The sequence below is a fragment of the Antennarius striatus genome, chromosome 15 (genome assembly GCF_040054535.1).
Source record: "Antennarius striatus isolate MH-2024 chromosome 15, ASM4005453v1, whole genome shotgun sequence".
In the NCBI taxonomy this organism is placed as follows: Eukaryota; Metazoa; Chordata; class Actinopteri; order Lophiiformes; family Antennariidae; genus Antennarius; species Antennarius striatus.
In genome coordinates, this window is record NC_090790.1 from 5,997,827 (window position 1) to 6,023,640 (window position 25,814).

Below are 25,814 nucleotides of genomic sequence, written 5' to 3' on the forward strand. Positions count from 1 at the left end.
AACAGTGTTCCTTATTTATATTGATAAGGTGGTCAGCACAATCCACAACAGAACATAAAGGTTTCCTGGGGGTGTTTAAGTGGTTTTTTTTGTGTGTTTTTTTTTTTCCGTAGCAAAGACTGATTTGCTTCCCGCTGGTTATGAAAACAATAGATAGTTAAATAATTCTAACCTAATTATGATATTGATAAAATAAATTAAATGTTTGTTTTAATTAAAAATTAGTTCTAGAATTGTATATTCCATTTTAAAATGCCATTTAATTTCTAAAAAGCTGCTGCAGCTTTGAACAAAAGCTGTGAAACTGTGCCTTTTCTGGGGACTATTTTCACATTAATTCCCATTTAGCTCATACTAAACTATTGTGTCTCTTTTCATTGTTAAGAAGGAATATGCCATCCTTCCTAACAATGGGGCTCAGTATATGTCAGGCTTGAGTGCACGTTAGCAGCTTTATTTTATTGTTGGTATTGGGATTTGCTGACAATGAGAAAGGTCTATAGAATAATCCAGACGGATCTGTTTGTATCAGAGTCAGTTTGTTCCTCTGATACACAGTAAAGAAGCATTAATCATCACATCCAGGCGAGTGTTTGTCAAAGGATCAGAACAGGCTTTCAGCTGAGCCAAGACCTTTCTGTCTGAGTCGAGTTTTGCCCCCTCACCCCACCTGAGCAGGAAATACGATACAGACATTTACATAGCAATAAAGTCAGCTTGAGCCCTGGCTGATAAATTATCATATCTGGAGAGCAGGGTGGACTTTAATACCAGCCAAGGCTCATAAACAGTCGCCTTCGACACAACCTGATGCCACGCTTGATTACACATGTGAGTTTCATAAAAGAAATCAAAGCCATCCACTGTTAGTAAAAAAACAACAACAACTCTTATTGTCTTTATTACACATTTCCCCTCTACCTTCTTTTTCAAGATGGGTATGCTAATCACACGCCTCTCCGGTGACAAAACAAAAAGCTTCTGTACTTAAAAGGACACAAAAGGTTTGAAAAAAGATGCTTTGTCCATTCTGATGCTGAGCCTGGCCTTTTTCTCACAGGTACTGGAAACCTTAGAAATAGAATGGGTGGTGTCGATTTCACCTCCTCTGGACGTGAAAAGTCTCTGGTGTCTGAACAATTTGGTTCAACTGATGTTTAGCTGCACACGATTAACCCAAATTACTCCCTCCAACTCGACCCCCCCCCCTCCCAGGTTTTTCCACCTTTCTTTGCCTCCATAATGGAAGAACTTGAACTTTTTTTTTTTTTTTGGACTGGATCACCATGAATATTCTGTATGTTTGACCTTATGCAGCTTCTCTTAGAATAAGACACATTTTTAGAATGCACCTCTTGAGAGTTTGGAGAGCTAAATGTATTTGTTGTAATGGAGTATTAAAGATCATAAGATTAGTGTGTGCTCTGTGCAGAGGACAAGAAAGTCCCTCGGCAACCAGTACAGCTGCTGACTCTATAAAAAAAAATACAGCTGTATCAATAAAATACACTGTTTAACAAGCTCTCGTCATGTAAATCCCATCACAATCAGCAGGAGCAGGCTGTGTGTGCAGGCGTTACACATCACACACACGGCTAACGTGGATAATGCGCTTCCTTTCCCTACTTGACAAAAATGTTTTTTTGTTTTTTTTGTTTTTTTACAATTGGGATTATTCTTGATTGTTACAGAAATGAGTAGTTCTAGCTCCTGAAAGCTGCAAAGCTCTCATCTCAATTTTCACATGATTGGCGTGGAGAGCGTAACCTCATCCACCTTTATTATTCTCCAAAGCGAAACCTAGCTCCGTCAGGCTCGCCAGTAACGGACAAACATCCTTGGAGACGACATGTGAATATTGTTTTTTCATGAACATACCAACTGTCATGTTCTGTCGGAACTCAACACGCCACTTTTTTTCTCCCATAATAAAAATATTACCTTTACATTCGCTGCTCGTCGCCGAGCCGTCTCGTCGATTGAGATGTTTGTTGCTGATTTTCAAAAATGTTGTTTTTTTTAGATACTCCTTGATTGATGTTAAACTGTTTAACATTAATGTTTTTGGGTTTTTTTATTACTATTTGAGATAAATGAAGACAGTTCAGGAAGATGGTGCACACGGCATTTAGAAGAAGAAGAAGAAGAATAAGAATAAGAATTTAACAGTCTTTTCAAACCTAAAACCAACAAGGCCTGCAGGCTCTCCAATGTTTTCATTGGGTGAGGAGTTGTATTTCAGTACCATACTAAATAGTTTAGAGTTTCTCTGTCACCTGAGACTGTGCTTAAAGGTGAGGACTCTGGGGAGGGGGGGGGGTTTAGAAGCAGTTTAAAAAAAAAAATGCATTGGTCAGTGGTTTGTATGAGTCACTGCGGCGCATCGATGTGGGTGTGTCAGTGCGTGTGGGCATGAAATGAACTGATAGGGGATATTGTTAAGCTTGGGGCAGTTGAAAAGCTGCTCTGTGGCAGAATTAATGGATTCAGCAAGCAGATGGGGGGGGGGGGGGGCAGGTAGGGGTGAGTGGAGAGAGCAGGAAGAGGTGGAGGAGTAAGTGTGGCTGTTATGGGTGAGGTTTCTACCTGTCACATTCAGACTCTGCTCTCCAGTGGCTCACTGGTACATTTAAAAAAAAAAAAAAAAAAATATATATATATGGGTGTTAAATGTGTTTCTATCCCGACTTCCTTATTCTGGAAGCTTTCAGAATAAGGACATGAAAATGTGTTTTTTAGAGCGTTTGCATTTACAGCAGGACATTTCCTACATGAACCACCTTACATATAGATACCTTTAGAAAGATTGGAAAATAACTCTTCAGGATCAACACCACAGAATAAGATCACAGTGGTGGGTCAGCAGATCTACATGGGGGAAGGGGAGGGGGGCATTAATAAAATCAATAGGGTCTGCAGCAGAAACAAAAACCAGACAGCCCAACGTTGTTTTTTCTGTCATTCTGGCCATAGTAGGCTGTCTGCTGTCTGTGTACTCAGACAAGGCAGGCAGGAACTGTACTTGGCAATGAGTGAAGGATGGCTCTGCCATCATTGTTTTCAATGCTGTACAGTTTTTCCATTTTTAAAAGTTTGCGTTTTTAAGCAACAAAAATGCTTTTTTTTGTGTGCAAAAGAACAAGAAAAAGGTAACAAAAGTTGACCGTTTTGGGGGAGCATGCAGTAAACAGCTCCTATGAGTGTCACAACAAAGTTAGACACACACTGTTGTATAAATTATGCATACTCTAACTACATAACTACTTGGCCTAACAGCCCCAGAAATGTAGACCATTTCATTTGGTTGTGTGTATTTTCTGGCTAAATAGATAAATTAAGGCTACAGCTGACAATATTTAACATTTAAAAACACGTTTATTTTTGCTAAACACAAATGAATCAAATCAGGTAATGGGGCTGCAACACATCTGCTGTGTCAATACAGTTAATAACTACTGAATAAAATGTGACGTTTCATTTTTTTTTCTTGTTACAATAAAACATCTGCAAACTGAGGATTCTTACAGATTAAAAAACAAACAAAAAAAGCTCAAAGCTGCATCATTGTTCGAATTTTTCCCAATGAATTGACTACCCCCATAGATAACTGTGATTTAGTTTTCTTTGCTGACTGCAGTGAGTTTAGACTGAAGCAAGGAAAGGGAAATGCTTTATTTACATAAACAACAAGTTAATGCACCTGATTTTCCTACGCTGTGGACGTGTTTGCATATGGAAGAGTCAGTGGAGTTTGTGTTGGTGAGAGACCAAAACATCCCTTGTCTCTTTCTCTCTCTTTCTCCAAATCTCTTCCAATCGTACATTTTTCAAACGGTGGCAGGGCATTGTCACAGTTCATGCTCTTCACCTCCACCCTTCCCTTTCCTTTTTTATCTGATAACTCCCAGTCATGGACTCGACAGCATCCCTGCCTCAGCACAGCTTTTCCTCTGAGGTGCTAAATTGACCCATATCAAGCTGAGCCAGTAAACATGAGAGGAAAAGAAAAAAAACTGCTAGGGGTCAGAGGGTAGGATTTTGAAAAGCACTAATCCCTGGCGTCTATACCGATGTGTGTTTTGCTTCACCGCTAACCCTCCCTACCCCCCCCCCCCTGTGGATTTTGTCCCCTTTGGCAGCTTGGAAAAGTAAATAAGGCGTGTTATCGCTGCCAACATACCGAACTCTTACTTCCTGGTTCTTACTGACTGTCAGGACTGTCCCTTCCTGCGACAGAGCCTCTGTTAATAATTACCATTACAACACAGTCATGGGGGTGGGGGGTTCCACACTGCAGTGTGCTCTCTCTTAACATGCTTTCGTGTCTGCAGTGGAGTACAGAGAAAGGCTGTTGTTACAGTGCATTGCCATTAATGAACTCTCTTCAAACATGCCACTTGCTGCCACAGGACCATAATGTTTGTATGAAGACCGATGTGAGCAACAGACTGGAAAAAACATAAAGGGATGATGTTGCAAAGTACAGTGTGGCTCAAGGGAGCTGTCACCTGGCAACCAGTAGATCAGTTCATGCATGTGTTAATGTTGCTTGTGTGTTTGTATATGTGTTCAATTTGTGGTTATACTAAATTTTCAGGCTACGTTTCAGGTCAGTATTCTCCCCCCCCCCCCTACAACTAAAGTTCCCATTCCAGCAGTAACTCGCGGCTCAGACCTGAGACATGACAAGTGAGATCAGAATCGTGTTACAGCTTTGCTGCCTCATGCCCCTCGCCGCCTCCTGCCTCACCTATTAAAGGGAAGTCTGTCTCCACAGGGCGGGTGTCTCTGGTGCATATCAGCACCCTGAGGCTGGAGGGGCTACAGCTGGATGACCAGGGCTTGTACGACTGTCGAATCCTTCTGCTGGATCAACCCACCGACGAGCAGCAGAATGGCACCTGGACTCAGCTTTATATAACAGGTGAGGTCTTTTTTTTTTTTTTTTTTGAATTATATGTGTGTGTTTCATTTTATTTTGTTCAGTTTTTTGTTTTGTTTTTTGCTTCATGCCTTTATGGATGAAAAAAAAAAAAAAAGCTTCATACACCTGAATCAATGATCCAAATGTAAAGTAAAATAAAATAAAACCAAAATAAAACACATGGTTCTGTAAAAATAAGATGTTTTCACCTTTTGGGCCTTCAGGAACTGTTGAAGGCTGAGTATTGAACATCAGTACTTTATTTGATCTGAGATTAAACGCATCAATAGTTGGTGTTGAATATCTGAGGCTGTACTTTGAAGATGGTCCAACATTTACGCAGAATTGGGCCAATTCCACTCCAATTCAGCCCTTCTGGGAGGATTCAGAGACTTTTGGTTGGCTGTGATGTTCGGCCCAGATTCTCTTGTAGCGTGCACTTACAAAATTCAATTTTACATGTCGCAATCTGCTAGCTGACAAATGAAGCAATTATAAAATTTTTAATTTTCAGGAAGACAAGCCCGACCAGATTCGTCAGTAGTCTTAAATTCATATCCACGTTAGCCAATGAGATAGCAGTACCAGAGCTGATGTTGCTCCCAACGGCAAACATTTTAACTGTTCAGGCTAACTCTACTCTAGCCATACTTATTACTTGTTCTCTTGTGTCTCTGAAAAGTAGGCCAATCGCTATGGTAACTTCAATCTATTGTGTTTTACATCATTTACATAAAACAGTTGCTTTCAGACATCAGGAGCGACGCCTCCTGGGATCTTGTGATCACGTGACTCATTCGCTCCCTCAAGCATGGAGATCTTACTGAAGACATCATCGGGAATTCTCATGTGACAAAAACCCCGTTCCAAAATCATTTGGGATTTGAAACCACCTGCGGTGTGTGTCAGCCGTAGGCCTAGCAACCGGGTTACATGACGATGGTTGTTAAGTCAATAAGTCAGTCCAGATTTCCCCTAACCTTTCCGTGAGTGTTTTTATTATATGAAACCAGAGGTGTCAGCAGCACGTGGCTAATCACAAACCTGAGGGTTTACTGTCAGCAGATTGACATACTTTTCAAATGAGGATTAGACGTTCGTATTAGAATAATGCAAATAAGTCAAACATATAATCCTGGCTAAAAGCAACACGGCTGCTGCTGCCAAATGCAGGATGGAAAACTGGCAAAAACCTCATACGCTCTGTGTATGTGTAAATTAATAGGCTTATAATGTGACCGCACCTTCATTAGTGTACATATTATCTTATGTGTATCCTATTAAATTAACATGTCACTTTAATGTGGTATTGGAGCACGTGTTTTTTGGCCTCATTCTTACAGCCCCAGCTTTGTCAAACAGGAGCAAAAAAAATAATACTATAATTCAAAGTGGCACTTTCATACGTTATCAGTAAAGCAAGTACAAGGTTTTAGCGCTGCAGGACTTCACTATATAAAAACTAAATGACGCAGTTCTGACAGTGCTTGAAGCCAAAAGGAGGAAAGAAGACATTAAAAAGATAGAAGGGGTCCCTCCTACACAAGAGAACACCCCTCATGATCCATACAGTCAGCCAGAGATCTTCCATGAAGGATGATGCTGGCATTTCCCAGAGAATTGATTGTTCGCGAGGCAGAGCTTCATACGTTTGGATCTGTCCATATGCCATCATTTTATAAATTTGCTACGGCAATGAATCTGAATAAACATTGCACAAGTGTCGTGACACTGAAGACCCACAACTCTCATCAATAGTGCAGGACTCTTGTTTATTTACTCTTTTATTTACTCTTTGATTAGAGTTTTTCTGATTAAAATCTGAATGATTGAAATTTTGGTTAACTTAAATTTAAGTTCTTATATGGCTACTTTTGCAGAGACAACATCTCATAGGATTCCCATGTGGTTTAACTTTAGTAAAGTTTTTTTTTTTTTTTTAACTTTGAAGAGAGGAAAGTTTTTTATTAAAGTTTTTTTATGCCTTTTGACTGTTGAAAGAAATCATTTCTAATTATCCTTATTGATTGGTTTAAATAATAAATCTAAAGATGAAATATGCAGTATTGTTTCTGTTTGAAGTGTATTTGTATTTGAGTAAATGTTTTCTGTGACTTTACACACATGCAGAACAAAGCAGAACAGCTCAGGCAGCTGATCAAAGGGAGGTGAAACAGTTTCACCCGGTTGGTTAGAATTATAATGAATTATAATGGGTTACCATGCGTTTCAGGTGTTGGATATAACTTCACTGATGTGCCCTGCAGATACGCTTTTCACATCCTGTTGTTTGGGCTCTGCCTGAGAATTTAAAGTGCTTTCACAGTCTGCTAATACTACTGGTATTACTAAACCATGTGTGAATGCAAAAGGCTGACCAGGGAAAAAGTATATGACAGGTGGATTTTAATTTATAGGTCAGTAACTCACAAGGAACCAAAAGAAACTTTCAATAAAATATCAGAAACAAAAAAAGATTCTGAAGGTATTTTCAAACTTAAACTTTGGTAGTTATTATAAAGAATAACAGGGGACCTGGTGTGCAGCAAATATTGGGATAACAATGGTAAATGGTTTGTTTCAGTTTGGAGTATTTGGGGACGTACAAAGAAAAATACTTCAATGATAAGATCTGACACTTCAAGTGGCACCAAATGGTCACATCTCTAGATCTAATTGGCAGAGAAACTGATGTTTTTTTTTTAATTTTGCCACAAATAATAAAGTAACTTGATGTCAGTAAACGGCACACAAGCTGCTGCTTTTAAGCAAATAATGCCGATATGCTGTCACATTGAATATAAAATGAAAATAAAGGGACAAAGATACAAAGAGCCAGTCCGGCTTTCTCTTTAGAAAACTCTTTTGAAAATTTTAAGCTTTAGATTTTTCTCTCCTGCTACAGAAAGTGAGGTTTCCATAACTAGTGTTCTTTTATGAAATCAATTTTTAATGTTCTTTTTTTCCATAGCCCCTCCCACCTTCATCGCAGCTCCATCGCCTGTGGTGCAGGCTCTGGCTGGAAGTCATCTGTTACTTGCCTGTGTTGTTAAGGGCAACCCTACTCCGACCATTACGTGGTTAAAAGATGACAGAGTGATTCAAAGAACAAACGATCAGGTAAGCTTCCAGTTGTGTGTCAGCTAACATCACACATATTATTGATGTGTCTAAAGCATTATGTGTGTCTCTCTCTAACCACATCCATCCACTCATGTTGAAATCGGTTATGCATAGGAAAAGTAATGGTACTTATGCATAATTTCATGGCCGACACAGTAATATAGTGTATACAAATCAGCCCATAAGCAGCATTTTGCTGTCGCAGCAAGTCAGGCTGGGAGGAAGTAGAACTGTACATAGGGCTTCATATGGAGATTAGGAGGAGTGGGTGCACTCCCGGCAGGTCAGCGGGACAGAATGAGTCGTAGAACGCATGAAGAATCAACATTGTGGAGAAAGTGCCAAATCTAAAAACAAAATTCTAAAAAAAAAAAAAAAAAGCATTGCTTATTTTCATATACTGCATTGTTCACATTGCTCTAAATAACCATTGAAAATCAGCCATCTGTGTCTGCCACCCTCCATTCCCTCACGTCCCGGCGTCCCCGCTGTTTGTGGAACGCTACTCTGTGTATATAAGTCACGAGTTCCAACCTCATGTTGCGCCTGTGTCTCGATTTCTTCCGTTTCGTCTCACTTCTATGGAAAGTGTCGCACCTTCACACATACCCCCTAATCTATCCATACTGATTTTAGCAGTTGGTAGTAATAGTGCCAACATTTTTAGACTTCATCCAAAAATGTTGGCACTATCCTCATCCAAATAGCGAAGATGCTCACATATACACAGAAGTCACATGAAGTTTTTCCCATTCCTTTTTTAAAATTTTTTATCCCCAAACAAAGTGAGAATGGGGATGTGTAGTGGGTCCCCCCATCTCTTCACCTCTCTACCTCTCTTCTTCCTTATATTTTCTGCACACAACTAGTAAATTATTGTTTTATGTTTTTTGGTTAAATGTTTTCTTTTTCTTTTAATTTTGATTTGATGATAGCGATAGTCTATTCATTATTTTTACAACACATCTACATATTTTCCATGAACTGAAGAGATGTCTTAAGATTTTTTAAATATTGTGCACATTTTCTGTTTTATTTTTCTTCTTTTTATTGCAAAAGTTTAAGGTTTTCTGAGAGAAATACCAGCGATGACTTAAATATCATTATTGTCTTTCATCAAACCAGAAATTGTGATCAAATTAGACAAACAAGCCATTCTAAGTAACTTTATTTCTTAACTTAAATAAAATACTCAGGTGCATGCCCGAACAACATACACACTCACACATACTGTACACAAACACCTTAATAATAAAAATGTGAAGGCTTGATTTATACTCATATGTAATACTAAGGCAGAATAACATAAACATGCACTCATTTATTTCAGTCCATGTCTTTCCATCTTTTTATATAATGTGTGCACAGTATTCATGCGTACTATTTACTTCCACTCACTGCTCACTTTATGGTGTATTTTTCAGGATGGAGCATTATCGCTGCCAGAAGTGAGCTTGCAGTCAGCGGGACGGTACACCTGCCACGCCTCCAACTCTGAGGGAAATGTGACCAGTGTGACCAGAGTGACGATCAAAGGTCAGACGCTGCCTCAAGCCTGCCTGCCCGTCTGTCTGTCTGTCTGTCTGGCTTGCCGTCTTCCTGTCAGTTAATTCATTCCCTGTAATGTCTATGCGCCCAAGCCACCATCATTTACATTTCTGTTTCTCCCTATTGCATCATATGACAGAGTGGTAAGAGGCACTCAGACTACGTTTAACTCTTACTCCGTCTTATCCTCTGAAGCCAACACTGATATCATGATATGGAACAGGATGTAGGAGACTTGGGGATGTTTCTCTAATTTGATGAAACGTTTGTGATGTGTTTGCTCAATTTGAAAACATTTTACGTATGTGAGTGTATGAGCTGCTTTAGCTGAACAACTTGAGAATGTCTTTTTTTTTTACTGTCAAAAAAATGTACAAAAATATTCGATAAAAAAGGGCCTGCATGTGATCAAATACTGAACATACAGTTTCAATATTCCTGGTTCTTAACACACCTGCGACAGAATCTCCAGGTTACAGAATCCTACCTTCCACATGAAGGGACAAATACATGTAGAATATGCAAATGGGCATCTGCGGATCACTGGATTACACCGACACAGAGAATACATTGTGGAATTTATTTCTGTCTTCCCCAAGAACTCCTACTCTCACTCCCGCTGATGATTTTCTCTGGAGATCCAGGATTCTGAAATGTGGCATGTGGGAAATATTTTGCTTTAGTGCTGTGTCTCTGAGGTTTCAATTTGGCATCTTTGCAGCAACGGTGACCACATTCTGAATAATAATCATGATGAAACCTAATATGGTTCAGTCACATAATCTGAGCTTTGGTTGAGCATTTCTGCAGTGCTGCCACATTAATGGATTGCAGGCTATTGGCTGACGTGGATGTAGAGAAACCCAAGTAACCTCTGTGCTGACACTCATACTTATATCCACTGAGCACCAGAGTATGCACACTGCAACAATGGCTACGCCTGAGATCACAGGGTTATTTATACATGAGACATCTAGAATGTCACGCCCCCTTTATTGACTTTTTGTGCTTGCTACATATGAAAATTAACATAAGAATAAGACATTACAAAACTCTGGTAGCACACAGTATTTGGGAAATTGACATTTCCTCACTGGCGTTGGTGTACTTGTCAGATAAAAATGCAGATTTGACTTCTTAAACCCACAGCTCTACTGAGTTCGTGCCTTGCTACTTAACCAGGTGTTGCCCTGACCTTTGCTTGGCTTGTTTTACTCTCAAGCATATTAATAAACGTGTTCGTTGTGTAAACCCCCTCCTCTGGTAAATATCATGGTCAGCCATCAAAATGTGTCAAGATTTTTTTAATCTTTCATTTTAATGCTGCATGAAATGATTAAAGGTCAGTCTCCTGATTAAAGTTGAATATATAATTATTTTAGTTACTTATATTGTTTATACAGATGGTGCAAAGTGGTGTTGTTCCAGTCAAAGAGGATGGCATTGTATAGCTAATGGGATGCTGAGATGTATTTACCATTTCTTTTTTCCCTTCCTTTACTAATTGTCTTACAGTAACCCGTGAAACTCCACTTCCAGCATGGCTTACCCTTAATTCATAGTTTGCATCAAACGAGAGAATTTATATATATATATATATATATATATATATATATATATATATATATATATATATATATATATATATATATATATATATATATAAAATATGAGGAGTTTATATATATCTCCATATGAAGCCCTATGTAGTGTACTTATGGACTCTTTTTGAGCATATACGGTATATGCTCAAAAACATGAAAATTGTTGGAACAGTTATGACTCTCTAAAATTATGTTAACTGGGAAGTCCATTTATAGTTATGGACTATGCCTTATGCCATATTGTTCATGTGATTCCTTTTGGCAGATGCACCGTGATTGGTTGGCCGCTTGATTGACAGGTAGTGGATGGAGTTGGTGACAGCGTGAGACTTTTTGAAGTGAGCTTATTCAAATGTATAGGTGGGGAGATGTATAGTACCATATTTTTTTTTTGCTTGCATCAAATAACAGTTATTCTTGAGGCACATCCAGATAACTATACCCCAAAAGGACTTTGTCTTAAAATCTGCATACATGTCAATGAACTGTGTGTGAAGTGGTGCAGCAGACATCTAGAAAACACTCACGACCAGAGCTGATATCGTCCTATACGTAACATTTAGTTGTATTATTATAACTTGTCTTTGTCTTTTTAAAATCTTTCATTCTTCACATAACTCTGATGGATTTTGGTAAGTAATCACTGATTACAGCCTTTTCTTTAACTTTTGCAACCTGCTTCCATCTAGGTCCACCTGTCATCATCCTCCCTCCCAAAAGTGTCTCTCTCAACATGTCCCAGAATGCCTTTCTTGAATGCCAGGCAGTTGCTGATCCCCCCAACATGACCTACGTGTGGCAGAAGGATGGAGAAAACGTCTATCACACAGCGTGAGTTATCAGTTAAATTCTTCTGGTTGAAGGAAAATGCTACCAGTCACTTCTTAAACTCTTTTTGTCATGTTCCAGGAGCATGGTGGTGGTTTTTGTACATTATTTGACTGTAAAACTGTACCTTCTTTTCAAGAACAATGGTTGACTGTTGGAATTGTTCCACATTTATAAGTGAAAGAAATCTTTTTTCCTGTTGTTATTCATGAGATCCTTTAATTTTACCACTGTGCCTTTCGTGAAAGACTGCCGAACAATGTCTCAGAGACAGAGGCTAAATACCATCTTGTAGAAAACAGTGGAAACGTGAAATGACAGGGATCAGTCAGTGAGAGCAGGACAATACACAATACATCTTGGACAAAAAAGGTGAATACTAATCCTTTAAATCTCTGGGGCAGGTAATAATTAATCTCTTCACAAGGGTTGTTCTTAGCCCGTGGTGCTGTATGACATGAAAGACTGAAAATAGACTGATAAACGTCTTTGACTGAAATATATTTCTTAAAAGCCTTTTTTGACATCTACTCTTGGCATCTTTGCAAAGAGTAGATGTATATTTGGTCCACCAAATGCTTTGAAGACAAATCAGTTCCAAATTGTCCATAGGTGTGTGTGAACGCATGTGAGTGGTTGTTCGTTTTACGTGTGGTTCAAGTGATGCGCTGGCGAGGCGTCCGGAGTGTCTCCCTGCCTCGTGCCTGTTCACTTGGATAAGATCCAGCAACCCCCGTGATGTTTAGATTGATTTCATTTTGAAATAAAGTGCTTGACGTTGTTTCATCTATTACAGTCAAAAACCTCTCAAAAATCAAATTTCTCCTCCGAAAAATCGACAAATTTAACTACATGCAGAAAACATGTGTTTCATGTGGGTTTGAGTGAGAATAGCATTTATGAACATGTTTGGACTAATTTCCCTCTGAAAAGAAGCATTTGAGGTCTTGATACCAAAGTGTCAAACTGTCACCATCGTTTTAACGATGGCTGTAATCCAGGAGGTAGGCAGGAGTTAAAGTCTTCATGTATCTCCGTCAGTATTACACAATCAGAGCAACTGTGAGGAATGAACTGTAGTTTCCATGAATACAACTTTCATCATGGAGGCCAAAAATCAATACTTACAATACTCAATCCTTATCAAGATGCAGTGCTATTGTGAACACGATAGAAAGGTGTTGAGGCATACGAGCTCTGCGAGTTACCCAATCAATGAGGTACTTGGGGGGCGTAGACAGAGTTGTATACTCTGGTTCTAACATATTTCAGAATTATGTTCTCACCAACCGGATTAAAAGTTACCAGTATTCTAGTTCTATGTTACATTCTTAATAACAATTTTATGTACAGTATAGCTGAACTACATACTTTACATATGTCTTTGTATTGTATGGGATGCCTATAACACCCCCCCCCCATCTGTAGACAGCTGAGGGACAGATAATTACGTTTGAAAAACATGAAAAACTATTTTGTGTAATAATGATACTTTTAAAGCAACATGATACATCCATTATACAGGAGAGGTGGTTCCGTAAGTAATCTGGGCTTTGTTTCTACATTACCACTACTTTAACAGAGCACCAAAGGTATTTTGTCCAATAATATACCTGGGAAGCCCTCTTAATTAACATGCATGATATTTTTGTAAGAAAGATACCAAGTGATGCTCATATTTCGTAAAATACAAAAATTTTGATATTTTGGCAGATCATCACAAATAAAATAGTATGTTTTAAATTTAGATATGGACAGCACGACTGTCGCCTCACAGCAAGAAGGTTCCAGGTTCCTTTCTGTGTGGACTTTGTATGTCGTCCCCGTGTCTGTGTGGGTTCTCTCTGGATTTTCCAGCTTCCTCCCACCTCCAAAAATATACAGTTTACGTGAATTGGTCACTCTACATTGTCTGTAGGTATGAGTGAGCCGTGATTACAGTGCATCTGGAGCATACCACAACATTTGCTTTTAACCAACTGGGATAGGCTTCAGCAGATCCATGACTCGCAAGGCGTTAAAGCAGCTGTAGATGAGATGTTTACGTTCGTCTCACGTACAAGAAAATGGATGGATGGATAATTGTATTTGTTCCTCAGTCGTTCACAGCCTGATTCACAGGACAAATTCACCTAATTTAGTTGTAGCTGATTTGATAACTTTCAACACTTAGCTACCAAATGAAACAACTTGACACTGCTTGAGCAGTCCTGATGATGGCATGATGATGTGGACCCTGCTTCATGTAATGTTGTTTTTCATTAAGAGAACGCTGATGCCGTGCTGATTTGTGCTTCATTAGTCGCATCATGTGCAGGTATATAACAAGACCTTTAGAAAAAGAGTAGAAGACAAAGCATATAACACATGCTTTATGATGTGTTATATGAGAACTCATGAATGAGGTTTCTGCGTAGAATTAAAAACTTTCACACTTTTACAGTAATCAAGTCTACTAACAATGAAAGAATGCTTTTTTCCTCTAGTTTTTGCTGAAGGGAGAGAGAGAGAAAAAGAGAGCGGTCTATGTTGGCAATATTTCTGAAATGATACATTCATTTTTTTCCTGCTTCTGATGTTAAATTCAAATCAGCATCAAAAACAAAGGAGAAAAACCCCCCCACAAAAAAGCTGGGGGTGCGTGGGTTGATGGCGGGGTAGGGGGGAGAGGGTTGACATTTTTGGCAGGGATTTTAACTCTGATCCTACCGTTTGAATTGTTTATGCCTTATTTTACATCACAGTTTTCTCTCTGCTCATTTGCAGGAATCTCAGTGATGTCTCCAAGTCGATTTGATTTTAACACCGTAACATTTAGAAGCACTTAGGTTTCATTGTCATAGTGACAACGCATGAAAAGTACATGAAGTAGATTGTATATCATGCCTAAGACATAACCCTAGCCCATGCTGGCATTAATTAGCTTTTTGTCCGCGATACAGAAGCGTTTAAAATTGTTTGTGTTATCGCTGATGTCAAGCAGTTTTTACAAGAAAAATTAAATTGCAGGTGATATACATTCCACACAAATGTCCAGGATACAGTAGTTTTTACTTCAATGGAGGGAAATGAAAATCCATTTAAAAAAATCCATGAAAATGCCGCACGCGAATATGATTTAATCATAAATTGCATAGCTGGAACACTGATATGTACGTACAATAAGGGAAGGACAGTGAAGAATGAAATCCATTGTTATCTGTGAGTTTTTTTCATTGTGATGTCGAATTAACACAGAAACCTTAAATCAACATTATAATGGTGTATTGTCTTCATTGATTATTGGCATCCTGCTTTTTTCTACACTTCATCTATTGAAACTGTTGCACATTTCTTTGCATTTCATTGCCACTGTTGGCCACTGACACCGACAAAAGAACCGTATGTGTGTGTGTGCGTATTTGTGTGTGTGTATTCTCAAACCTACACAATACCAGCAACAAAAGGAGACCACTTGTGCCTCCAGACTGTCTAGTTTCTTTTTAATGCTGTAAAATGGCCATTTGTCAATAAATATTCAACTGTTTGTAATGTGTTCAAAAGCAGATGAAGTGATGAGCTCTGTTTCCTGATACATTAGGATACATTAGGATTCCTGATCCATTATGGTAGCTGGATATGTTGATATCATTCTAGGTGTTATTAGAATAAGCTTGTTTGTGACACGATAGTCCCCAAACCACCAAAGGCAGAAGTTAAAGCACTGATGCAAATAAATAATATCTCTTGCCAAAACACCTGCATAATACATGCACACACACACACGCTCGCACACACGCTCGCACGCACGCACACACACAAATAAAAGAGATAAAAGGTTCAGTCATGTTGCTTTTACAGAAAAATTGAAAGAGGAAGCAGTGAGTGAGCCTTTCTTTTGGATAGCTTTTATAATAGCAGTGCTCAGTGACAGGCAGAAGAGTGAGTGGGGAATAGTTCATGACTGCTAGCACATAATCCACCAGACAATTGAATATTCTCCTAAAAAAAAGTGCGGCTGTAATCGGGTCAGACGAGCAGGTGGAGTCTGATTTGCATTACTTCTCCTGGTGTAGCTGTTTTCCATCACTCGTGTTAACATTCATTATGGTCTCACGATTACAGGTTTATGCTCTAACTGATTATGAGGAGGAAAAAGTTTCAGAGAGGCTTTTCGGAAATGATATATTATGCTGTTAAGAGCTGGGTTAAGAGTTAAGAGCTGTTAAGAGCACATGAGGATTACTGTCACTAAATCTGGGAAATGGTCTCATTTGTAATTTCTTTGTTAAAAACAGTGAGGATCTCTTTGAGAATGTCTAAAATGTTCAGTGTCGTCTTTTTTCATTCACACCATTGATTGTGAATTGCAAATAAAGTTTAGGCATCAAAAATAATTTTTGTTATGCCTCCTATAATAATATTTCCAATTAGATAGCAAACCGTCGCCAAGGCAGCTCAGTTTCCTCATTAAGTATTTTCACCTAAAAGCAAAAGCTTCCAGAATGGTTTGATCCTCTTATTACGACTACTTGACCATGAAAACCTGTCATATCCTGCATTTCTAAAAAAAATCCACCCACACTTTGAGCTATGCTGCTATCAGACAGACAAACAAACAAGCGAAGAAAAGCCAGCAAACACATAAGCTCCTTAGTGGTGGTAATGAAGTTTAAACCTAGATAAATCCATGATATTTTCTTCCAAGGAAAATTGTGTTTGATTGTTTTTTGCTCACCGCTTTGACTTCCAGTGTGTGTTATGACATGAATCCTAAAAAAAAATGCGATGCTGTGTGATCTCAGACTGAATCATGTCAAAAACTGCCATTGTTTAAGAATGAAGACAGCGACTCCCATTATCCCACGCTACCTGTGTCCTTGATTTTATTTTTGCTCGAGAACTCCCTAGTGATGTGTCATTTATCTCAGCACATGAGCCTACAGGTCTGCTAGCTTCTGGGAGTATGGTACATTAAAGGAAGGGATTTGTTTTCAGAGCTATTCCGGGATCTTACTTTGAAATGAAACACGTAAATGTGTCACTCTGACACCAACATGTTAACATGGTGATGCAGGAGTTGTTCACCACAATTAACATCTTAGTTAAGTCTAGAGTTTAAAAGCCATAAAAGACTTTGTATTACTTGATGAAAAGTTGGATGCCATTGAAGTCTGTGCTAAATTATATTCAGAGCAGACTGTTTATTTATAGATTTATCATTCATTGTTTATAGCAGGTGGAACATGTCTGTGTCTGTTTGTAGTCTCTGTAATATAAAGAAATAACCTGTATTATGCTATATCTCATTATGATTTTTAATACATTTGGGTTCAGTGAAACCACCCACATTGGAAATGTCTTTCTGCACTTATTTTACAGACCAAATAATTAATCCGGGAATATTAAAAAATAAGAAGTAAACAGGAAATAGATGGAGGGATTAATCCATAATGAAAACAGGCAGCAGTAACAGCCCAACTATAGGAGGAGCAGCATTTACTTAGACTTCCATTTTTCCCCCAAAGGATTATTCAAATTAGTAGTCAAATCTACAGTTTGAGCTTGTCCTAAGAAAATTAAAATGTCTCGCTGTTAATTGTTGAACTTCATTATCGCAATTACCATATATGGACATATGCATATGCATGTGTGAATATACGATCCATCTGAGCTTCTTATGGACTTCATATTACATCCAGCTTTGCACATATATTTGTCATTATGAGTAGATGAAGTTTTGAAATTCAGACAGTTTGGTTTCCATGGAAACACGTTGCTGTACAGTAGACGACTCTCAAGGTAATTTTGTCTGGATCATATCTGGTTACCTGTACTTTCTTGCTTTACAAAGGTTTAGACAAAGATTATCCATGGTGACTTTTAATATCATTCTTTAATATCTTCTTTAATAACTTCTTTTTTTTATTGTAAAAGTTGGTCGCCTTCTCTACAGCATACATTCCGAACAGCATCTGCTATTGTACATTTACTAAAAAGAGCAGACTATTACATTCATTAGGGCATGCTTAAATAATAATAAACTTCAGGAAATCCTTTAAACTCCTGAAGGATTTCATGCATGGAGAAGAAAAATGTGTGAAGTGGGCCAGAAACAGGTGATGTTTATACATATACAGTAGTAATTAGTCTGATTGTATGACTGTGAGAGGTCCAGTGGACACAAACTGTTGTGTTGTAAAGTGGTGCAGCCTCCTGTTGTGTTTCTGCTTTCTCTAAATGTAAGAATGTAACGCATGAGTGGGTACTCTTCTTCCCACTCTGACTCATGTCACATGAAACCTCCATATACACACAGTGGTGAATAAAACAGGGTAAATCACTCCTACGCTGACGTTCTGAGAGTCTATTAGTCAAGAAGACCTGAATTACCTTTTTCTGTTATTCTATAGGGGTTATCTTTATTGAGCTATTGAAGATTCCCTGTGTGTTTTCTTTTTTAAGGTCTCTGAAGTCGCGAGTGAAGATTATGGTGGATGGAACTCTTCTCATCTCCGGTCTCGTCCCGGAGGATTCTGGGAACTACACCTGCATGCCGACCAATGGCCTACTGACCCCGCCCACAGCGTCCGCCAACCTCACAGTGATGCGTATGTTTTAGTGTGTAGTCTGTAGTAATGAGACATCTAGTGTTGTCTATATAGTTTTACAAAAGTTAACTCTAAAATGATTTTAGAAATGCTTTTATCATACTGTTTTTAAAAAAAAAAAATTCTCAAATAGTGTATTACATAAAAATAAATTAAATGGCAACAAACAGATACATGGTGGTGCAGTGCTCTGTTGTATCACAACAAGATGTAGACGAAATGTAATGGTTGGAAGGCGACAAAGTGGAGCTGCTGAATGATGTTGTATGAATACATGTTCTCAAACCATTATAAATATGGATAAAACATTGCTGTAAGCTACTTTGAAATTCTTCAGGATTACATAACAGTAGGTTTAAACTTATGAATGACTAGATAAAGATAGGCTTCCTCTCTCACCCTTCCTGTTCTGGGGCTTGACTGCAGTCAGATCAGTTTTATTCATGTCACCCAACATCAAATAACAAGTCTGCCCAAAGGGGGTCTTGCAATCTGTAAAACATATGGCACCCTCTGTCTACAGGCCCTCAATTCAGATAAGAAAAAAACTTATTCCAAAATCCCTTGGGGGAAAAGATGGAAGAAACCTTAGGGAGAGCTGCCAAGTAGAGGAGTAAAACAAATGCAGTTAATGTTGTGTTTAAAAGAGATAAACATAATAACTTTATTGTATGAGCAGCCTGAATAACAAAATTACATAGAGACACATTGGGATGTAATAGGACATGAGCCAACACTGGGTCAGTGTTCTATTTTAAGGTTAGAGAGGCTTTATCCAATCAGAATTCAGCTAGCTTGTGTTGCCAGGTTGAGTGAAATTTGCCCAGGGCCTTCATAATCCACAGTACAGGCATCCCTGCACTGTGAGTGAACCGGCACATCTAGTTAATAGACAGATGCGATGGCCAATCAGATCACGAGTTGGCCTTCTAGCTGGCCTCAAGTTGACCTGACATGTACGTGTCTTGTTATTGGAGAAACCTACACGCGTTTTGAAACTGGAAAATGTACTTGCTTTTTGGTCAAACATTGACTGAAGGAGGAGAAAACGAAGAGTTGGTCACCGATTGACTTGCAACGCCATTTTCAAAACGCACATTTGAAGATTAACTAGCTCTTGTGAGACGAGGTCGTCCGATCCCCGAACTATCTAACCTGTCCAAGGCTGGGAAAAGGTTTGTTTGCCATTTCCAGACAAGTAAGTACAAGCGGCACCCATGGCTCAGAGAGACGCTGCGAATCGTTCCTCTGGGAAATGCCTTTTGTCTGCAAACCATCGATTTGGTGTTTGGAGCCACACCGGATTTGTAAACTTAAGTTGTTTAACTGAGACACCAAAGCACAACTGGACGTTTGCAGCTACAGGGCTTTTAAAAACTTTTAAACTTTTTACCGGCATTAACACTTGTCCACAAATAGAGTGTTTACTGGGATATCTGGGAAAATACAAAATGACCTCATTCATGCTATTTCAGAAGTGATTGGAGAAAAGATCAAAACAGAAATCTAAAAAAGCGCTTTTTGTCGCTGTAATGGTGGATGAGAGAACAGACGTGGGTAACGCCGTGCAGCTCGTCTGCTGCGTGAATATGTGTGTAAATAATGTGTCGTATTTGTGTGATTGTAGTGGAAATGCACAAAGAGACTTGCTTCATTATAACTCTGTCACTGCCGGAAAATAGCCTGTGAGGTGACGCAACATCTAGTAGTGTGTTAGTGTTTCTAATTTCTATATTTTATTTCTCCGGCTGTGGTGTCACAAATGATGGTCATTTAAGTGTTTAAATGGTACAGCCAGTTTCGTTCTGTGACTTACTTGTGTGACGTCTATAAAAAGTGAGGCCGTGTGGTTCTTCTGTGCAAGGGACGAGAAAAGGAGTGGGGCGGACACCTCTCTGAAGGTGACAGTTTTTGTCCCATTATGGCGCCTCAGTCCTCAAACGCTACATTGGTGAAGGCCTAGGTGCGGAACTACTTTACACAGCTTTCAAAGCAGGATTGTTGTTGAACCAGCAGGAGAGGCACAACAATTTGACTATATAAATCGAGGAAAGGATGGGCGTTGCAATGGTTTTTTTGCTGTTTTTTTTTTTTTTTTGTGTGTGTTTCTGTGAACTACGAGAATTGGAGAGCAGCAATGAAAATTTGGGAAAATTAGGGATGCAATGTGAAGTCTGGCGGCATCACTCCCTCCCAGCAGGGAAGAGATCAGCCACCATGTACTGTAAGGGGAGGGTAAATGATGCTGCCGTGTTATTTCATTGCTGCATGACATTGGGAATGTCACACTGGATGTCACGCTGGATGCACACTTTGCAGTGGAACCCATCGCATCTATGCTTATGGAACACCAGCTCTCTATTTAATATCAAATAACAGTTCAGGGCAAAAAACACCTCCCCAAAAAACAGATGCATTGTAGAAAACTCGTAAAGGAATGCTGTGATTATTGAGAAACTGGAGATGTACAAAGAGATACAGCTTGGACACTCATGTGACTCTGGGAAAACAAATAATCACAGTCAAACAATCATATATATATGTGTGTGTTTATATATACACACACACACACACACACACACACACACACACACACACACACACACACATACTCACTTATACTACCTTACCGGGTCTCACTCATCTTTGCTACTTTGTGGGGTCCACCCTTTCCACTGGTGCTACAACTTTGTAAAAAATCAGGCAAGCTGGAAAAAAAATCTATTTCACAAATATCACTTGAGTTTAACATATTTCCAAACTTTTGTCTCCAAGTAAGTTTTTTGCTACATTGTGAGGCCCAATTTCTAGCATTTACTACCTTAGACGCCCTTTTTTACACACCTGCACACACATTTCTAGCTTTTATATCGTAGCGTGGTACAAGACATGTGACAAAGACATGAATGCTTTACATTAACCCAACTTTATCAACAAACAAGAAAAAACTTAAATAAATATGGCCTCATCACAACAAAATGCAAAATAAAAAACAGGCAGTGACAAAAACATACAAAACCTTACTGCCTTGCTCTCCACTGGGTTTTTTTTCCAAAAAGGCCTTCTTTTGAGCTTAGATCACCATAACTTTATAAAAGAAAAAACAAGTGGGCTTCATTTCAAAAATATAAAATCAAAAACAGGCAGTGAAAAACATAAAACAAAAACTTTCTACCCTGAGGCCTTCTTTTAGCCTTAGTTCAATTTAAAAAAAAAAAACTTAAAGAAAGATAACTTTATAAAAGAAAAAACTGAAAATAAAGTGGGCCACATCTCCATCCATCCATTTTCTGCCACTGTGTCCACCGTGGCGGGTCACAGGGTGCTGAAGCCTATCCCATGCTGGCGTAGGGCGTGAGGCGGGGGACACTGCGGCTGTTGGAGTGGGAGGCTGCTTGTTTATCACCTATGAATTCAGATCAAAACAATCATTTGCAAGCTGGTAAAGATAAAATCTGCTATTTTTAGATATTTCTGTCTTAAAAGCACTAGTTCAAGTGAAAGCAGCTTCTGAAATGACATGTGAACTCAAAAATAACAGCATTGTTCAGTCTATACTAGAGGAACAAGGAAATAAAACAACAAATGAAAGAGTAACATGGGTTACATTCAACATAGCCGTGTCAAACCTCTAATACTTAATAAAGTGCTATTTTATGACAGTAATGACTTCACTTGGTTGTTGACAGGTGTTGCCAATTGTTTATAAAGTAATATATTATAAGTTACAGACGGAAGGGCCCCACAAGGATAAGACTAGAAACGGAGTGTGTAAAGTTAACTGGCTGCAACAAAAGAGAAAACTGTGTGTCCAGGATTTCAAGACCCCACAAGGACAAGACCAGGGACACATGAGTGTGTAAATGCATAGAGGTGAATGTAGACAGAACTAGAAATATGACTAAGGTCTAGTCTGTTACTTCAAATAGGACACAAATCCAGGCAGTAACCATTAGTGAAACACAAGCAGCACTAGCCCTTCTTATTCTGGTTAATGTACAAGTTAAAATAACTGGGAATGATGGCTTCTGCATTGCTACTTTACCTGTATGCTGTCACAGGCGCTGATGTAATCAGTCTGAGATTGTAGATCCAAGGGTACCATCTCTGGTGCGGATGTTGGAAGGGGAGGCTGCTTGTTTATCACCTGTGAATTCAGATCAAAACAATCGTTTGCAAGCTGGTAAACATAAAACCTGCTATTTGTAGATATTTCTGTCTTAAAAGCACTAGTTCAAGTGAAAGCAGCTTCTGAAATGACATGTAAACTCAAAAATAACAGCATTGTTCAGTCTATACTAGTGGAACAAGGAAATAAAACAACAAATGAAGGAGTAACATGGGTTACATTCAACATAGCCATGTCAAACCTCTAATACTTAATAAAGTGCTATTTTATGACAGTAATGACTTCACTTGGTTGTTGACAGGTGTTGCCAATTGTTTATAAAGTAATATATTATAAGTTACAGACGGAAGGGCCCCACAAGGATAAGACTAGAAACGGAGTGTGTAAAGTTAACTGGCTGCAACAAAAGAGAAAACTGTGTGTCCAGGATTTCAAGACCCCACAAGGACAAGACCAGGGACACATGAGTGTGTAAATGCATAGAGGTGAATGTAGACAGAACTAGAAATATGACTAAGGTCAAGTCTGTTACTTCAAATAGGACACAAATCCAGGCAGTAACCATTAGTGAAACACAAGCAGCACTAGCCCTTCTTATTCTGGTTAATGTACAAGTTAAAATAACTGAGAATGATGGCTTCTGCATTGCTACTTTACCTGTTTGTTGTCACAGGCGCTGATGTAATCAGTCTGAGATTGTAGATCCAAGGTTACCATCTCAGGTGCGGATGTTGGAATGGGAGGCTGCTTGTTTATCACCTGTGAATTCAGATCAAAACAATCGTTTGCAAGCTGGTAAAGATAAAACCTGCTATTTGTAGATATTTCTGTCTTAAAAGCACTAGTTCAAGTGAAAGCAGCTTCTGAAATGACATGTAAACTCAAAAATAACAGCATTGTTCAGTCTTTACCTGAGGAACAAGGAAATAAAACAACAAATGAAGGAGTAACATGGGTTACATTCAACATAGCCATGTCAAACCTCTAATACTTAATAAAGTGCTATTTTATGACAGTAATGACTTCACTTGGTTGTTGACAGGTGTTGCCAATTGTTTATAAAGTAATATATTATAAGTTACAGACGGAAGGGCCCCACAAGGATAAGACTAGAAACGGAGTGTGTAAAGTTAACTGGCTGCAACAAAAGAGAAAACTGTGTGTCCAGGATTTCAAGACCCCACAAGGACAAGACCAGGGACACATGAGTGTGTAAATGCATAGAGGTGAATGTAGACAGAACTAGAAATATGACTAAGGTCAAGTCTGTTACTTCAAATAGGACACAAATCCAGGCAGTAACCATTAGTGAAACACAAGCAGCACTAGCCCTTCTTATTCTGGTTAATGTACAAGTTAAAATAACTGGGAATGATGGCTTCAGCATTGCTACTTTACCTGTATGCTGTCACAGGCGCTGATGTAATCAGTCTGAGATTGTAGATCCAAGGGTACCATCTCTGGTGCGGATGTTGGAAGGGGAGGCTGCTTGTTTATCACCTGTGAATTCAGATCAAAACAATCGTTTGCAAGCTGGTAAAGATAAAACCTGCTATTTGTAGATATTTCTGTCTTAAAAGCACTAGTTCAAGTGAAAGCAGCTTCTGAAATGACATGTAAACTCAAAAATAACAGCATTGTTCAGTCTATACTAGTGGAACAAGGAAATAAAACAACAAATGAAGGAGTAACATGGGTTACATTCAACATAGCCATGTCAAACCTCTAATACTTAATAAAGTGCTATTTTATGACAGTAATGACTTCACTTGGTTGTTGACAGGTGTTGCCAATTGTTTATAAAGTAATATATTATAAGTTACAGACGGAAGGGCCCCACAAGGATAAGACTAGAAACGGAGTGTGTAAAGTTAACTGGCTGCAACAAAAGAGAAAACTGTGTGTCCAGGATTTCAAGACCCCACAAGGACAAGACCAGGGACACATGAGTGTGTAAATGCATAGAGGTGAATGTAGACAGAACTAGAAATATGACTAAGGTCAAGTCTGTTACTTCAAATAGGACACAAATCCAGGCAGTAACCATTAGTGAAACACAAGCAGCACTAGCCCTTCTTATTCTGGTTAATGTACAAGTTAAAATAACTGAGAATGATGGCTTCTGCATTGCTACTTTACCTGTTTGTTGTCACAGGCGCTGATGTAATCAGTCTGAGATTGTAGATCCAAGGTTACCATCTCAGGTGCGGATGTTGGAATGGGAGGCTGCTTGTTTATCACCTGTGAATTCAGATCAAAACAATCGTTTGCAAGCTGGTAAAGATAAAACCTGCTATTTGTAGATATTTCTGTCTTAAAAGCACTAGTTCAAGTGAAAGCAGCTTCTGAAATGACATGTAAACTCAAAAATAACAGCATTGTTCAGTCTTTACCTGAGGAACAAGGAAATAAAACAACAAATGAAGGAGTAACATGGGTTACATTCAACATAGCCATGTCAAACCTCTAATACTTAATAAAGTGCTATTTTATGACAGTAATGACTTCACTTGGTTGTTGACAGGTGTTGCCAATTGTTTATAAAGTAATATATTATAAGTTACAGACGGAAGGGCCCCACAAGGATAAGACTAGAAACGGAGTGTGTAAAGTTAACTGGCTGCAACAAAAGAGAAAACTGTGTGTCCAGGATTTCAAGACCCCACAAGGACAAGACCAGGGACACATGAGTGTGTAAATGCATAGAGGTGAATGTAGACAGAACTAGAAATATGACTAAGGTCAAGTCTGTTACTTCAAATAGGACACAAATCCAGGCAGTAACCATTAGTGAAACACAAGCAGCACTAGCCCTTCTTATTCTGGTTAATGTACAAGTTAAAATAACTGGGAATGATGGCCTCAGCATTGCTACTTTACCTGTATGCTGTCACAGGCGCTGATGTAATCAGTCTGAGATTGTAGATCCAAGGGTACCATCTCTGGTGCGGATGTTGGAAGGGGAGGCTGCTTGTTTATCACCTGTGAATTCAGATCAAAACAATCGTTTGCAAGCTGGTAAAGATAAAACCTGCTATTTGTAGATATTTCTGTCTTAAAAGCACTAG

At 38.8% G+C, this 25,814-nt stretch overlaps 1 protein-coding gene across 1 annotated transcript in view; it reads left to right on the plus strand.

The window, feature by feature from the left end:
* The window catches only part of igsf9a (immunoglobulin superfamily, member 9a), a 63,549-nt gene that overhangs the window by 10,668 nt on the left and 27,067 nt on the right, over positions 1 to 25,814 (plus strand). The window contains exons 4-8 of the mRNA XM_068335421.1: positions 4,778 to 4,924; positions 7,896 to 8,044; positions 9,472 to 9,583; positions 11,889 to 12,030; positions 18,472 to 18,617. Of these exons, the coding sequence (XP_068191522.1) occupies positions 4,778 to 4,924; positions 7,896 to 8,044; positions 9,472 to 9,583; positions 11,889 to 12,030; positions 18,472 to 18,617 (696 nt within the window). The remainder of the gene's footprint in view (positions 1 to 4,777; positions 4,925 to 7,895; positions 8,045 to 9,471; positions 9,584 to 11,888; positions 12,031 to 18,471; positions 18,618 to 25,814) is intronic.